The sequence below is a fragment of the Sphaeramia orbicularis genome, chromosome 12 (genome assembly GCF_902148855.1).
Source record: "Sphaeramia orbicularis chromosome 12, fSphaOr1.1, whole genome shotgun sequence".
Taxonomy (NCBI): Eukaryota; Metazoa; Chordata; class Actinopteri; order Kurtiformes; family Apogonidae; genus Sphaeramia; species Sphaeramia orbicularis.
The window spans coordinates 30,436,628-30,454,401 of NC_043968.1; the positions used below are offsets into that span (position 1 = coordinate 30,436,628).

Below are 17,774 nucleotides of genomic sequence, written 5' to 3' on the forward strand. Positions count from 1 at the left end.
TTTATGTGTTTGGAATTGGCACAGCTGGGGCAGTCTCAGCACTCCTGTTATTAGAGGTGAAATCAATATACTGTGAAATTAAGAGAAACAAAAGGATTTTACAGCATGTTAGTACTAATGTTATGGGAACATCAAAAACCAAGAAGAAATGTAGTGCTGTACATAGCCTTTTTTAAGTAACTGATAATCATAAATTGTCCGACATGAAAAATAAAGAACAAAACCAAGAAAACACCATGGACCAGTCAAGCCAACTGTTTCTGTCTTACATGCCTCTTCTTTTCCCTCTATTTTTTTTAGCTGGTATCTCTCAGGTCTTAGCCATGTGCCACAGCATTTGCCCACCTACTCTTGAATAGTGTTAATGGGATTTTACTCATAGTAACAACCAGTATAAGTCACCCATAGGTGTGAATGTGACGGTGAAAGGTTGTAATGCTGAACAGGGCGGCATGCCCACGGTGTACCTTAACTTCACTCATCAGTAGCTGGGTTCAGCACCTGCACCCCCACAACCCTCTCAAAGATTAAGCCGTTCAGAAAATAAATTATTAATAATAATGGATTAGATTTCTATAGTAACGTAAGAATAAACCACATTCTTACTTATAAAGAGCAGTGTGTTTGGAGTCAGTTGTGTTTGTTATTGGTTCTTTTTTACACAACTTATTGCTTCCTTCCACAAGAGTTCATCAAACATGCAAAATGTACAGAGATAAAGAAACATCCCTCCAACATCTTATAACATAGGGCAGTTTATTGAACTTAAAACGTGTTAGGTGTCATTATGCATGACCTTAGTTTTTCTACACTCACAAAACCATAAAAGTTTGAACATTATAATGATTTGCTGCTTCAACATTACATTCAAAGCTGTAAATTGTTATAGCTACATTTTGTTAAAAACACAATATTTACATTAATTGTAATACACAAATTTTTATATTTGGCATACTTACATTAATCTCATCATATCATTTACAGTTTCTCAAGTACTGATTAATGTGAATATTTAATTTCAAAAATTCACAACAAATGGAAAAGTAAATTAACCATACAAAAATGAAACATACAAACAATACTATAGCTAATTTGCCCCCTTCAAAAAATGTTGCACAGAATTTAGGATTATTTTATGCCAAAATGTCCTCTATTTTACAAAACAGTGTGAAATCTGCCTGCCACAGAATAATTACTTCACTGCGGCACTGCAATGTGGCTGAACTTGTCGACGTCTTAGTGCAGTCAACTCACGTCTATGTTTATAATTAAACAGAAATTAAATCTCAACTGTACAAATATTTGACAATGATTAGTTTGTAAATATTTATCTAAATGATTCTTCAATAGAGCATCATCCTTGTGTGTTGCAAGGTCGCTGCTGACAAGTTAAAGACTGGCAGTAAAACTCTTTCCTAATTACTGCTCTGTCAAATAGAGACTTCCTAATAACAGTACAGGTCATAATACGAATGAACATTTCTTTTTGTGCTTGTCTACAGTTACATCTGATTAGTACATAACATTTTAATTAGGATATTCGCATGTCAACTTAAAATCACTTTAAAAAATCTCACTACAAATCATTTAAAAATGTCTTTCCAAGCATCTTGATGTCAGGTCCCAGGTCCAATAAAAAAAAAGAAAAGAAAAGTTCTTTACAGCACATTGTACATTTTCCTTTGGCACAATACTTGGTAACCCTACCCCTAAAAATGTGTTTTCATGTACATCATGCAGGAGGAATAGGGTGTGTCCACATAAATGATGATGGTAAATGGTAAAATCCAGCTTCGAAACATGCACTTGCAGCCAATTTAGCCTTTGTGTCTGTTCCAGGGTTGTGATGCTGTGGTTAACGGGGAAATCCACAATTGAAAAGGAAAAAGGATCATTTTAAGATTTTACAGAAAGAGGCGGCAGTATTGTTAAGGCGGCAATTTGCTTTGGAGAGTATCTCTAGCTTTCTAATTTACATATGACCATGTGTGATAATTAGCCTCAAAACTGCTGTTATTACTCTGCAGAATGGTACATTTTAAACCGTGTTAATGTCACAAATGCTCATCTCGTTTTTTTCAAACAGCATCAGTTGAGTGACAAAATCCAATTAAAAACGTTCAGTGTAAAATTCTGTGATGTTTTGCACCACTGTTTGTGTGGATATGACTACAGGAACACACCCTTGTCTACTACACTTGACTGAAATGCATACTCGGGCCTCTAGCACCTTTATAGCCATACAGTATACAATGTACAGAGTTATTAAAAAAAAAAAAAAAAACGTGCAAGACTCACTGATAAAAGACTCTGTTTCCAATACTTAAGGCAAAAACAATTTTCATATATACCAATATACATATATTTGAGATTATTACATCTATCAAAACTGTGTTCTTCTAGAGTGTTCTGGTAAACATATGTTCAGACTGACCGTGTATGTACTAGAGCTAAAAGTGCGGAATGACCGAGTCAAAAGTCAATGCAATGCCCTCTAGTAAATACAAAAAGAAACTTTGATTATTTGAGAGTTTCTTCAGTTTTTTGACTGCCTGTTAATCTATAAGCCTGTGTCCTTTATTGGAGTTTAGATCAGGAATGCTAAACTAGAGATCACAAAAGACAAGTGAGAGTGCCCAGTAGAAAAGTGCAAAATATGCCAGTGTATTTCCTCCTCAAGCCCCAGCAGTGAAACTGAGCCAGCACCTATAGCTGGGACACCTTCCGGGGCAGAGGCCTTGGTCTGGGGACTCGGGGGTCAGACGTCCCATCCAGCTTCATGCTACCTGTGCGGAGCTGGTGAGGCTTGGGTGGCAGCGCTGGGGGGTCCGTCTGTGGGGGGATGGAGAGGCTGTGGGGCAGCGGTACAGGCCTGCGAGGGTTGTTCCTCTCGTACACACTATAGGGGGGCGGGGTCTTGTTCTCCCTGCGGATCGGCTCGTCTGAGCTGCTGGAAACAGAGTTTGGCAGGGTAGTGGGAGGAGGCAGTGGGTGAGTCGGGTGGTCACCCGTGGGCAGTTCCGTGCCCGAAGCCTCTGACACGCTGCAGCGACTAAGGGAGGAGATGCCACTGCTGTAGCTGCCGGAGAGGACGGGGGAATTGGAGACCAGGCTGGCAGACTGGCACTCAGTGGGAGACGGGGTGAACGGTGGCACTGTGGTCTAGAAAGAGGCAAAGATGACAGGAAATCATTTTACTTTGTCACTTTGAAAAGGATAATTGGGAAAGACAATAGTTTAATTTATTTCTAGAAGTTAGAGGAGATGATCAATACCACTATTGGTATGACAAAACCTCAGATATAATGCACTCTGTCACTGCTTTACAGGCAAGTACAGGGTTCCCACTCTTTCCCTGAAATTATTTTCCAGGACTTTTCCATCACATTTTCAGACACAGACAAGTTATCACATCATACACTAATATACCCCCCCCCCACCATTCTTTGGAAGTGTTCTTTTCTACAGTTGTAACTTGCATTTACCCAGACTGTTTCTGTTTATTACTCAGACATTTGATGTGCAGTTTATGGCTATAATTTATCCATGAAAAATAATTATGACAAATGTATCATAGAATAATGTAGACACACCCACAGACTACAGCGTAGCACTTCATTAGCATGACAAACTGGAATAACAATGTTCAACTGGGTAATTCCCAACTCCACTTTGTCATCTCTCTTACTTTCTCTCCTGCACTTCCTCTAAAAATATTTGTATATTTTCAATAAATCACCGAAAAACAATTTATTTTGTTTTATCTCAGTTTAGACACACAAGGTCACAAGGCAGGGGGAAGATAAATAATTTTCCAGAATAATTTTCCAGGACATTTGACCTTTTTTCTCATTTTCCATGTTTTCCAAATTGGTCAATCATTTTCCAGGTTTTCCAGGACGCGTGGGAACCCTGACAGTATGCTGTTTCTGCTGTTTGGGGGCTGTAAACAAAGAATAATAGTAAAAGACATAGTACGAGATGATGTGCTGAAGAAACCTGGAATCGTGTGAGCAGTTGTTTTCACTGCCTTTGCAGATGAAGATCTAGTTGATGTGACTCATGCATTAACCATATTTACAAACAACCTAATGTATTATGGTGTCATTTGCATTACATTATATTATATACATGATGATTTACATGATGCCATTTTATTTTACTGAAAAAGCTAAAAGTAATATAAATGTCACTTTGATAATGCAGGCCTGGTGGGTTTCAGATGTTTTAAAGCATAAATATTATAATTCTCATTTTAAATTCAAAAATCATACACACAGTCATATGATTGAAACCCATTTTGTGCTTTACATACATGGAGTCAGTTAAAGATAAGTGATCACATTAAATACAGTCCCTATTCTGCTTTCCAGCGTGTGCTGACACAGCCATAAACCAACGCTAAATACTTGGGGAAAAAACAGGAGACTCAGTGAACAGATTGGGAGGGCCAGGTTTTTCCACTCCATCAATTGGCCCTGTGCAACGAGATGAAAAAACACAATATGCTACACTTCCCTCTTCAAAAATCCGATTACTCATCAAAATGTTTTTCAAAGCAATCATAGCATGCTGCCATTATTTCTGCTAAAACTTAATTGGATCTAGTGAAGTATACAATTGATCAGTAAGGTTGTATCATGCATGCTGCAGGGGGCATGCACAGAAAGGTAGCTATTTGACATGCACGACTGGACACATTTTTTCATATTTAGACGGTACGATGAAAATCAGCATTTAATACACTGCAATGAGCAGTTGTAAAGTCCTGACCTAGTTTTCCAGAAAGGCCACTAGTAAATATCATTTCTGCCTCTGGAGATGAGTAACAGCAACCCTGTCGGACCGGTACCATGTGTTTTCTGCAGGTTCACTGCTGCCCTGGGGTTTGTGGTCTGGTAATAGGCCCCTGGCTACACCAAGTGATGTGTGCGTTTGTCGGGTGTGTGTTCATGTGCCAGATAATGGGGCCTGCTGGAGGTCTGTGGAAGACCCGTCTCTGGCTGTGCTGTGATGGGCAGCTTGGTACCTCGCTCCAGGCCTCTTCTATTGCCACAGCACTCAGGCAATACACACAAACATGGCAACATATATACACAACTGCACACAGAACTGTGATTGACAGAACATGCTGAGTGCCAAGCTGTCACTCACACTTTGGTTTCAAAGCTGTTCTCACACTCTCCTCCCACCTTACACACACACATAGACCACACACGAACAAGCACATCCTTGGTAGTTGTCACATGTAGGAAGACATCACACCCACAAAAGAAAAGCTGGGAGCTTTACACCGTTAGCTTTGACGAGCCTATAAAGAAGACACTGATAACAGTTAGCACGAGACAAGCCTCACACAATTTAAAAGTATTTTTATTCTCATTTATAGCTCACTGAGCACTTAGTTAACCTTTCATGGGCCCCTCTGTTTATGTGGGCTGGTATTAACTACTAAAAGATTCATTAACAACAAATCAGAGCTAGGAGACAATGCAAGAGCAATGCATTTATCAGTGGAAAAACATGAAAACACTTGAGGTCACTACTTGATGTCAAGAATATTAAAATCTAGTTTGAATATACAGTATTTTAGATCAGAGCGACTAAAGGGAAAATTCAGTACAAGAAACCAAGGTTCCATCTCATCAAAAGTTAAGGAAAATCAGAAATAGCATCTAATCTTTGAAATTTAGATTCACTGACGAGTACACGCTGTACAAATTGACTAAATCCATTTGGCTTTGCATATATTAGCAAGCAAGGTGACATCTTTTCAGTGAAACACAATGGACAACAGTTGCTGTCTACTAAGTGTACATTCAGTACATTCAGCTAATACGATTAATGCCCTCCAGTCAGTTCCATTTTGGGTCAGTCCTGTTTTAGGACCATCATGTCATAAAACTACAAAATCAGCAGCGCTGGAGCAGTTAGCAGCTTCACTGAACACTAATGCAAAGCTCTCCAGCCTTGGGTTGGCACAGAGTAGGATAAAGACCCTGGAGCGGGCCCGTAACACATTAGCACTGTCGGATAAAGACCCGAGGCTGTCACTAAGCAAGGTCAGGCTGTCTTAGGAAAAGAGAGTGGAACTTAAAACAGCCCCAAACTTAGAAAAACTGGGAAACAAATGGACAAGAAAAGTGACTAAGAGGAACAGAACCAACCTTTTGCGGTGATCTGGATGTGGGAACGGGAGATTGTGACCTCATGTTTTTTGCTGTGGAGCCTGCTGACGGATGAAAGAGACAGAATAACAGAGAAAAGGGGAGAGAAAAGGGGGCAAATTCAAATTAGAGTATGTTTTTTTTACCCAACATTCGCAGAGATGACTCTGCATGAGTCATGCAAATATGCACACACATGGAGCTGAGAGGGCCAGTGGCTTAAAGCATCAATGAATCAAATAAGTGCTGATGTTTTGCAGGTCCTTTAGGCTGCCTTAAGCTGTTTCTACATCCAACAGCTGTTACTTTTCAATGCAATGAGGACAGAAAAAGAGGAAAAAACACACTCCATCTGCTTATTACGCTGCTGGGCAGTGCAATATATCAGAAAACACTGGGGAATAAGTCAAGTCTGTTGCATCGGTAAATAAGTAAATAAGTAAAATACAGTTTGAGTTGATGGTGGAGAAAACTGCTGTTGTAAAAGTAATGACATGCAACTCTTGAGGGGACTGAAAATACAAATCTCAGAATTGAGTGGAATTTCAATTAGGATTGACCCAAGACCTCAAAAGTCCACAGATTTTCAGCTGAATTGATACATCATACACTGAACCAGAAAATATAAGCAATTCACGCCTGTTGGCAAAGAAAGCACTGGTATCATCACATCTGTGATTGACATCAAGATCAGAAAGCCAGGAAACAGTAGCTGAGAGACTGAGAGATGGGGAAATGCCGCAGTGTAAAGAGGTAAAGAGGGCACCAGGTGTCAAAAGGCGGAGTGGAAAATTAGTACCAGTTGTCAGGAGAAGATTCACTTTGATGGGCCATTTTACCTGAGTACGGTGGCCTAGGTGGTACAGGAGGACATAGCAATTTGCCAACAGAGTCAGATAAGGATGGTGCACCCTCTTTGACACTGTCTAGGCTCCAGCTACTGGGTGTGGGTCTCACTTACAGTACACAAAAAAACATCACAAGTCACTAAAAGGTTATGGAATATCACAAAACAGGACACAGAACACATACGGAACACTGTAAATGGAGTGATAACTGGCAACATACTAAAAATAAAAACCTGCTGAGACAAATTACAAGAATACAGGCTTCACTCCAAATGTTCAAGTTCATAAACAGTCGTGGAAAAAAATATTAGGCCACCCCTTGTTTTCTTCAATTTCTTGTTTAATTTAATGCCTGGTACAACTAAAGGTACATTTGTTTGGACAAACACAATGATAACAACAAAAATAGCTCATAGTAGTTTAATTTCAGAGCTGATATCTGTCCATTTCCATGTTTTCTTGATAATAACCAAAATCACTTCAGTTCTTACATCAATATCTATGTCATTGTACTGACAAAAACAGTGCTTTTAGGTATTCAATGTTTTCTTTTCTGTCTGTTTTAGTCACATGATACACACAGAAGTTAGTACTTCATTGCATAACCATTGTTTTTGATGACTTTTGATGGTCTAATAGTTTTTTCCACGACTGTAGTTTGGTCAGTAGGATATGTTTCACATCTTTTCCAAATGCTATGTAAGGTGCTATAGAACACTTTAGAGTGCCACCAAAATTGAATAGATTTTCTAATACTAATATTATATTTCAAACCATTTTTATTGTGTTTTCAGAAAAATATGAAAGAGAAAAGAAAAACAGCAGGGTTAGGCAGTTACATTGTACATAAATATACAAAAAAAAAAAGTTAGTTTGTGGACTTAATATTGGTGGAAAGCAGTAATCTAGTTAGGAAGAGATGTTTGCCCACCCCACCCTAACATTATAGAACTCAACTAAGGCATTGCATTCGAATACTAATATTAGAAAACAATAATAAGGTTCCCATCCACTCATTTATCACATGCATTTGCTCCCAGTAGGAACCAATCACGTGCCCTATCCATGGGAACCACGAAACAAAAGTTAACTTCTCTTTAAACCCCCCTTCCCAAAAATGGAAATAATCAAATTAGAGGTCAACCGATATGGGTTTTTCTAAGGCTGATGCCGATGCCCATTTTTAAAAATTTGGTCAGCCGATGGTCAATATCTACAGCTAATTTTTGAGGCAGATATTTAAGGCCGATTTAAAAAAAAAAAAAAAAAAAAGCACATTGACCATAAAATACAATTGAAACACTCCGATAATTGAGATTTGTATGCAGCAACATAAATTCAATTATTAATACACATACACATAGTACTCTTAACATTTATTTAAATTCAAGTGCTGCCCACACAGGTGCCTGATCAAATATCTTATAACATTTTTACTACCCATCAAATATCAGCTTTCAAAAAAAAAAGAAGGCCGATGACTGATATAGAAAAAAATCAATATATCGGCCCGATATATCGCGCAGTTGATAGATCGGTCCACCTCTAAATAAATTGACAGCAATAAAACTTCCACATCTCGCGTCTTGTAGCTCCGAATATTTGACTTGAAATTTGGTTTTAGCTATTTGTAGTTTTTGCACTGAAGTCAGCGCAGTTGCATTGCTATTTGCTATGAAAAAAGTGTATAAAGAAAGAACAATGAGATTATATGAACAGTTATAAGTTTTACATTTGGCTTCGTATTTGTTTTTGCATTGTGTCACATATTTATTCACTTATTTTGGATTGGTAAAATGTTTTTGCATCATTTCATCAGGTTTATATTTACTTATGTTTTGTACTTTCTGGACATGTAGTTTTGCACTTGGTTTTGTATTCATTTTGTACTGTCTTTGGATGTATTTAGTTGGTTTGTCTGACTTTATACAGTATGATTTTATAGCTAGTTGTGTATGGCTAACCATTAAGGCTATTATTATTTAGAAGGGGGCAGGAAATGTAAGATTTTCTTCATCCTGCTCCTTTTCGAGCATGGGTGTGTACATGTTTGTTTACTTGATGATTACTGAATGTTTACTGATGAAATGCACAACCATGAACGAAATAAATGAAATTAAAAAAAATAAAAAAAGAAATATTTTGTGTGAAACTAAGAGAAAATCATAGTCTTGCTTCTAGTGTAAAAACTCAGTGTAGTTATACTACAGTAGAGGGTGGATTTCATCTGCTTGGTGGAAAAATTTTCACAAGCACCTATATTTAGTATGAGGCTTAACAGTTTAAGGTTCAAAGCACATGACGCTTTTATACAATCACAGGTTTTGTGTTATTTCTAGCACCTTCTATCATTGTCATATACAGTAAGTCACCATATTGTAGTAGTTAATTTATCTCTCGCTGCATTATTTACCAGTTACACTTGAATCACACAGAACAATGCGTGCCTGTGTGAGCCACAAGGAAGTTATCACAGTCACACCCCTGACTCTTACTTTTAAAGCATCTCTTCCATATTCCTCCTTAATTATTTCCAAAACTGTTCTTTATGCTTATCTTTTGTGCTGGTGCTTGTGAAGGAAATAGACTTCAAGTTTTTATTGTATACTCAAGAGTTTCATTGAAGTTTAGAAGAAACCAATCAAACTGCTCAGGTTTTTTAATTACACGGGGGTCAGCTTTCAGCCACACAGGCTCATTTTTTTTCCCAGAAAACGCAAGAAATATGCATCCTCCACAGAGTATGCTGCACTGGTAGTCTTATATTGCAGGCATTCATGCATAGTGGATGAATGTCAGTCACATCTGTCAGCATTGCACAATTAGTACCTGCCATTTTATTGAAGAAGGCAGCAGAGATGAAAAGCTCTGCTGTGTACACTGGGCCTTGTTAGCAGTCAGTCAGAAATGTGTGTCTGCTCTGAGAAGCCATAGCTCCCTGAGGCAGTTGTGTGAAGACAGATGCCTCCAGTCACTCTGCACATAAACTGTCATACACCCTCGATGTCTGGACAGATGACCATGACCCATTCCAGTGGAGTAAGTATCAGTGAGTCAGTGGAAAAGCTGCTGGTTATTTCCTGCTGCTCTATCTATGTGCACCACTGATGACAGCTATATATACACATACATATATACGTAATAATTATGAGATCATTACCTACAAAACAACTGAATGAATATGATGAACACTGGGCTTTACCTTTATCTGGTGCAGAGAGGTTTGGGTCACTCCTTGGTAAAGTGGTATCCCCTATCTGATGAGGAGGAGCTCTCTGCAAATACAACAAGACAAATATGTACAGCATGAGATACAGCGGGTTAAGTCCAGTTTTAAAGTAAACACTAGGACTCTGTTGTTTGTTTCAGACAAAGATAGACTCTGACAGAGTGCTCAATGTTGAATGAATTCTATGTCTAGGAGCAGGGGCGCCGCTACCAATTGTGGGCCCCATGAAAGGTAAACGTTGTGGACCCTTCATAAAATTCAATATCTTGGCGATTTATCGAAGCGCGGGTGAGGGCGGGGGGGTCCATACATATATTACATAATGACACTTATGCTAGTGTGAAACAAAACTGAAACTTAACATGCTTTCAACATCTGACTCCCAACTTCTATTCCTCTCTTATACTTATACACAAACTTTTCACTTCTTCTAGCCTGTATCCACTGGACCCCCTCCACTGCTCTATGGGCCCCCCATAAAATTTATGGGTTACCCTGTGTGCCTGTCAGTGTGTGTGCATGTGTGTCTGTGTGTGTACATGTAACCCATCTAACCCTAACCCTAAATATACTATTATATCATTAAGGAAGCAAAAGACATGTTTTGTTATATAAATGTGAGATGATGGTGGGATTTAAAACGTTTTCTTCTTCCCACTCCTTTTTGAGTAGTACATATTGAATTTATTTTGTTATTACTAGTGTACATGGCAATTGATATTTTGTCTTGATCACCTTTATTTATTAATGTATTTGCTCTGATATTAGTTCCTTGTACACAAAAAATTTTAAATTTTTTCTTCTGCTCAAAACAAATAAATGAATGAATGAAAAAAAAAACCCTGTTTTGTTTAAAATCATTGCTTCCTGGTGCTTTTTAAGGCTAAAAACACAAAAAAGACTGTTCTAGGTAATTTGTAAATGCCCATGTTCCAATGACTTTAATAAAAGAAGCCTCAAATCATTGCAACTTTCATCGCAATTTTTTGGAAAAGCTGCCGCAAAATCAGGCATTTTAGGCCACAATAATCACAAAAAAAGCCTGTGAAATCCTGGAGGGTCTGATAAATGCTGAACCCCATGAATTTGTCATGTTTACTTCCCCCTTATTGGCGCCCCAGTCTAGGAGTGGTGTAGTATTTGTACAATTAGGTGAGTGTCCTATGAATAAATTATTAAGACGTATTTTTTTCCTGTTGCACTTCATACAATAATTATTCTTGGTGTTTTTAATAATCAATATCCCATTAGTACCACACAGCTAATACTTCACTGCTGAAGAAAATCGTTAAGGTTCCCAATATATATTAATCTGTACAAATGGCATCATTGAGTTTCTTCTGACTTGAACACGGCATCACAACACAAACAGTGTAAGAAATCTGCCAGAAGTGCCAGTGCTGAATATAAGAGATGAACGGCCCTGAAAACCAAGCACACTATTTTTGCTGTTACAGTAGCTTTGTCAATGAAGATGAGTGTGTAACAGTACTGCCTGCTGCCCTTCAGCCACAGAACCAGCAGTGATATCATGTTGTTCTTGTTGGTTCTTGTTCTTGCAACCACATACGTCTACTGTACAGGATTTTTTCTTAACAAAAAAAAAAAGAAAAAAAGAGGAACTGTCCAACTGATTGACACTGGAGTGTTTTAAAAAAACATAAATAATGCTAGTTGCTCTTAAAAGCATGCAATTCACAGCCTCAGAGGCAATTATGGCACACACCCCAGAACAGGAGGTATTCTAGAAGTCCCACATTGAGATGTATTCTATAATACAAAGATAACCTTGTTTTCTGCACTGACATACACCTGATTTTAGCTGCAGTACTGGACTATTGTAACTGTGCAAACTGTTCACATGCATTGTGTAAAATTATTTTTCAATTTATTTCCTAATAAAAAACGCACATCTGCATGACATTCCAGTGGTCAATTAAAAAGGAATGTAACGACATGCAGCGTTCAGCAAATTACAGTGGAATTGCACTCCTGATCCACAGCACACCCAGGGCAGCTGCATGTCCTCTAGACGACCCTGCAGATTTACCAGTACGCCAGAAATATACACACAGAACACTGAAATTTTAGTTTCAATGAATGATTTAGATGACAATTCACATTTTTTTCTACATCTCACGGCTAGATATCTATGTGTGTATTAAAGGGGTCATATTTTGCTAAACCCACTTTTATTAGTCTTTGTTACTAAACAAATACTGGACTAGGAAAGTGCAGGTTAGTTACTGTGATTATTCAGTGAAGATCTTCAGAGCAGAATAAAACAACCTTTCACAATAATTTTAAAGGGGTCATATTTAGCTAAACCCACTTTTATTAGTCTTTGGTTCATTTATTTGTGTATTTGGACCCTAATAGTTCATATAAAGTTTGAATTTGAACCCTCCAGGTGCTGCAAAGCTATCTTTATATTCATTTCAGCAAAAATCAAGTGGATTTCTACAACCTGTTTTAATTCCTTCTTAATTTGTTCCGTTTTATAACTAGTTACATCACGACATTTGCACATATAAGGTCAAGACTTCTGACGAGCATTTCTCAGAGTACGACATAATTGTTTGTCAGCAGCAGTGGTTGTAGTCCATACTGAAAATATGTCCAAATTTCAAGCCGATTACCTAAAATGTTCAGTTGTTGGTTGTATTAAAAACCATAAGTGGCTAAACGGAACAGAGCAGCACAGTTAACAACCTGGAGGGGGTGGGGTGTGAAGTGGCTCATTTGCATTTAAAGGGCCAGCGCTCAAAACGACCTTTCTGGTGTCATTACTCAGAAATAGTGTTGAAGATGGACCTGTGGAGTTGAATTAATGAAGAATTCAGACCCAAGTATAGCATTTACAGTTTATGTAGACCACAGGGAAATGTTTTAAAAGGAATAATTCCACTTTAAAATAGCAAAATATCACTCCTTTAACCTGGGCAGGGTCCAGGGGGTTGGGGAAGATGGCGCTGACCGGCCTCTCACGTGGAGACAGACAGGCATTTTCTCTGGAATGCTTGTGTTTCTCTGCCATTTGAGGTGAACCTGAAATGGATAGTGAGAGGCGTTAAAGTAGTAACACATAGAACACACACAAGAATGCACAAACGCATAAGAGACCAAACAGCAGCAAGCAAGGTGTTAGACTATTACCCACATATACTGGCAATCAGGAAAGGCCAATCTCTCTTTCTCCCTCCAAGCCTCTTTCGGCCATTCTCTCAGCCTCACTAGCTCCACAACATGATAAATGGCCTGCCCCTTCCAACACACACTTACACGCACCTTCCTAATCCCCCCCACCCTCACTCCCTCACCTCCTCTGCTACACTAGACAATCACAACAGGCTAAAGCAGATGCCAAATCGGCAAACAGGAACATATGTAACAGACATAATTCCCACACACATATGTTAATTCTCAAACTGCGTCCATTTTCACAGAGCTTCTTTTTATGTTAGCTTCGGGTCCTGATCCATTAGCGACTGTGATGGCACTTGGAAGACTATCATACAAGTATGAGATACCCATCACTGGCTCTCATTCAGATAAGACCACAGTGGCAATAATTCTCTGCAGACCACTTTTATAAGGGTGCTGACTGTTGCGAGCAGCTTGCCAAAGGGGAGTGTATACACTTCCATAAATGTCTTCATATATTCCTATTTTTTATGATAAGAGGTAGAAACATGCATTTGAACACAGTGAGATAAACGGGCACACAGAGGGAGCATTAGAGTCACACTCCACTTGAGTGAATCCTTTGTTGAACCAGGGTGGACTGGAGACTATATTGAGGTCCAAGAGGCATCCTCCACAGAGCTGTAATCATCTCTTACTCTTGCATTTTCACTGGTCTCTTTCACCAGCATTTGTCTCCACGTCTCAGCCCATTTCATTTTTCATCTCAGCTCATTTTGTATTCTCTCTGCTTCTCAGTCTCTCTGGCTTTCCATTTTACCTCCCCTCTTATTGTTACCTCCCCCCACCCCTACCCATCCCCATGTGCTGCCATCTTCTAACCTCACCAACCTCAGCAGACAGGACACAGTGGTGGTTTGAGGTAACATCATGTCACTGAAAGGTCAAAGAGTTCAGTACCCATGTTCAGTATGAACAGCTGAACCTCTGTCTGCATCCTAAGACTGGTTTCTGTAAAAAGGAATTATTCTGCTGTGTGTTACCCTCACCTCTGGCACTGGAGGGGGCAGAACTGGTGACGTTGGGCGAGGCAGAGTGGTTGGAGCTGAGGCTTGAGGTAGATGGACTGGGCTTTACGTGGGAAGACAAAAGAAACACATCATTACATATCACTGTGAATATTAAATTACAGGCCTGCATCATATGAGGAAAATCTCCACTGTGCAATAACATTGCTCAATATTGGGATGGTGATAACATTTTCAGTAAATAAACAAATTATTCTTTCAGTCACCATCAATATGAGACCAACTAATCTGGGACTTCATCTGATTAGGTAAATGTTTGCATGTGTGAATACACTGCATGTGTAAAATGAAGTGATTTATCTTACTAAGTGGCTTCTGCAATGTGTTTATCACACACGATCATATTACAATAATAATGAAAATGCAGTTTATCTGTCACTATTAAATTACAAGTAAGCTAAAATTCTGTTCACAGTGTCAACTTACTCATATGGCTTCAGTTTTTGTAAAGAAGGGAAAATGATTTCTCTTTTACATTTTCCTGCAAATGTTTGCACAATACACATCAGGAATTCAATTAAAAACCCAAACAGGTTTTCTCCAGAGGGAATAGGTGCTAAAGGGAGTGCAGGCTACGATGTTCAAAACTAATACTTTAATAGGCTGAGTCAGATGCTTGACAACAGCCTTTTTTCTATTATGTTTTTCTCTGCTGCCTGATATTTCCAGCTCTGCCAGGTGCGAGCGACAGCTTGCCAGGAGTTGTCGGCAGCTTTCTGAATTGGCCAAATCTAGTTTAGATTACTGCCCAACTCCAGCAAGCTCCCAGGACAGACTGCACAAAGCCTAGGTCCTTATTTGATACAATCCTGACGATTTGGTTGGCCGGACAAAGCTCTGAACAAGAAGAGAAGAGAGTAGACCTGGAGGAGGGTAGAAAAAGGGTTACACGAAGAGAGAAAAACGAGGGAGAACAGAGGGGCGGGAGGCAAAGTATTGCAGCTGAAATCTGCAGGGAGCAAAAGGGTAAATGTTGGTACGGGAGCTCCGTCTTGTACCTTTGTGTAGATGTGTGGGTAAAACTAAAAACTTTCATATACACAGAAGCAGTACCTGCATGTTGAAGACTTCATCCGAGCTCTCTGACTGCCCTGTGATGTTGCTAACTTCATTAGAGGCCTGAGATGACAGAGAGGACGAGGAGTAGCGGTTCACCGCTGGATAGCTGAGACGGCTAGAGGAAGGACACAGAGAGATACATGGCTTTAAAGGGGTTCAGTAATAGGAGATTGGTTATGTATTTTACTGGCTACGAGAGGTTTCACTCACAGAAAAGTCAGTGTGAGCCGCAGAAAGGCCAGGAAAAAGGCACGCAGGACAAAGATGGATAGAGAGACAAACAAACAAAATGCCAGATTAGAACATCATCAGTGCAGCAAACACATTTTAAGCCCTAGTCCGCTACGAGGGAGTGGGGGAAAAGAAAGGCAAGAGAGTTTGCCTAGTTATGTATTGCCAAACAGTACAAAAGAAATCAAAAACTCTATAACCAAAATGTGAAATGTCACTGGGAGATTGAGGTGATGTGTGTTTCTGAATCTTTGTGTGTGGCTGTGCCTCCTGGGATCAGACCGTGGAGGAAGAATGTCGCAGGTAGACAGAGTGGCAGGGTCAGTGAACACAACAAAACACACACACACAAAGGTCTGACTGCAGGCCTGGCAGCAGTCACACGAAAATATCCCTGTGGGTGCCATCCGCCCCCCACCACCCCCTACTTTATGCCCAGATGGAGCCACAACGGTAAAGAAGGGAAAGAAGACGAAGAGAGCAAAGGCACCAAGCGTGGTGTTGAAGGTGAGGTGGGGACATAAAAGTAAAAAAAAAAGAAGAAAAAAAGGAAAAGAAAAAGGTAAAAGGTAGACAGGTCTGCTGTCAACGTTAGCACATCAAAGGAAAGGAAAGTTGAGTAAGACAATATGAAAGAGAGAATTTCAGCTATATTGACTGAGATTTCAAGAGAAAAACAGGCTTTAAAGTGTTTTTTTAAATCTATATTTTACAATGAAGTTCCTGAGATTACGCCTATTCAAAGACAACTATTAAAAAAAGGACTTTTAGGTACAGCAAAGATCAACAAATTGTGAACAAAAAGGTTGTCACCTCCGCCTGGTAACTCCTCTGCCACCGTCTGGGCTGATGATGTTGGGCACAGAATTCCTGCATGTACGCGGGCTTCCATTGGTGAAGTGCACTGGGCTTGCACGCACGTAGGCTGGAAACTCCTGGGGTTTTCAAGTGGAGAAAGGAAGCCAACATAACTAAATGATTTCTTGTGCCAGCGTGAGGTATGTAAATAAAATGCGCACACATGCAGATGAAGCAGCGTGTTTAATGAGGGGTAGTTTTTTTCATCGGAGGACTCAGGACTTCAGTCTCAGCAGTCTTAACACAGCAGTGGTTTTGAGTGGTCACATGCAGAGCGTACTTCCATAAAACACCTAAGCTAATGATTTGTGGAAAACAATCTTAAACTAAATGTTACAACCCCCCTGATGCACACTGTACTATCTTTAAGTGAAATAGCACCAATGGAACTACTATATCAGCCCTTATGCACCTTCTGAATTGTGTACATTAGATCAGCAGTTACAAACATGGCCTCTACCTGTATGCCAAGACTGGACTTCATCAGATGAAACTGGTCCACTAGCTTCTTATGAAGAGGTCTCATGTCCTGAGGAACAAACTTCTCATGCACAGCGAGGCCGTACTCCAGAATATGTGCCTGGAGGATACAAGCTGGTTAAAAAACTGACAAAACTGACCAATTATTTAACCCATAAAGACCCAAATATCCACCTTCTACCACAATCATCTACTGATATAAACTGTTTAATCCTTGTTGATCCACTAATCCATGTAAATAATTGGTGTAAAATACAGTTTGTCATCTTTTCATGGTCATCAGACATGATCCATTTGGACGTTCAGAGGCTCCGTAGTTACCATGGAAACACCGTCATCTTCTACAACATTGATTCACCAGTAAAACCCATAGAGCTGGATCAATGACAGTGGATGGAAACACTGGGATTGTGTTCAGTTGATGATAGATTTTGCTGAAAAAGTCACTTTTTCTTCAGTTTTCTCTATTGTTGATATAATAATCCTCAACTTAGTCTACGGTTTTATGAACATCTACATGATTAATAAATCAAGTGTTGGAAAATACCTGGTTTTCACTGAAAAAAACCTTCAAAATACAGAAGATAATATTCCAAAAAATGGTGATAAACCACTTAAGGACGGTTAAATATGGAGAAAAATTCATTTTGGAACTGCCATAAATGTCACA

The 17,774-nt window shown here is 39.3% G+C and overlaps 1 protein-coding gene across 5 annotated transcripts in view; it reads right to left on the reverse strand.

Moving 5' to 3' along the window:
• Nucleotides 1–737: 737 nt before the first annotated feature.
• dock4b (dedicator of cytokinesis 4b) overlaps nucleotides 738–17,774 on the reverse strand; it is a 163,404-nt gene continuing 146,367 nt past the window's right edge. For 2 of the 5 annotated variants that reach the window (XM_030149278.1, XM_030149281.1), the window contains 9 exons: nucleotides 17,085–17,204; nucleotides 16,580–16,701; nucleotides 15,530–15,650; nucleotides 14,438–14,519; nucleotides 13,183–13,292; nucleotides 10,218–10,290; nucleotides 7,007–7,123; nucleotides 6,168–6,232; nucleotides 738–3,162 (listed from right to left, as the gene is read on the reverse strand). In XM_030149278.1, coding sequence (XP_030005138.1) covers nucleotides 2,707–3,162; nucleotides 6,168–6,232; nucleotides 7,007–7,123; nucleotides 10,218–10,290; nucleotides 13,183–13,292; nucleotides 14,438–14,519; nucleotides 15,530–15,650; nucleotides 16,580–16,701; nucleotides 17,085–17,204 — 1,266 coding nt within the window. In that variant the 3' untranslated portion in view covers nucleotides 738–2,706. The remainder of the gene's footprint in view (nucleotides 3,163–6,167; nucleotides 6,233–7,006; nucleotides 7,124–10,217; nucleotides 10,291–13,182; nucleotides 13,293–14,437; nucleotides 14,520–15,529; nucleotides 15,651–16,579; nucleotides 16,702–17,084; nucleotides 17,205–17,774) is intronic. The other 3 variants (XM_030149279.1, XM_030149282.1, XM_030149280.1) reach the window with 3 other exon arrangements.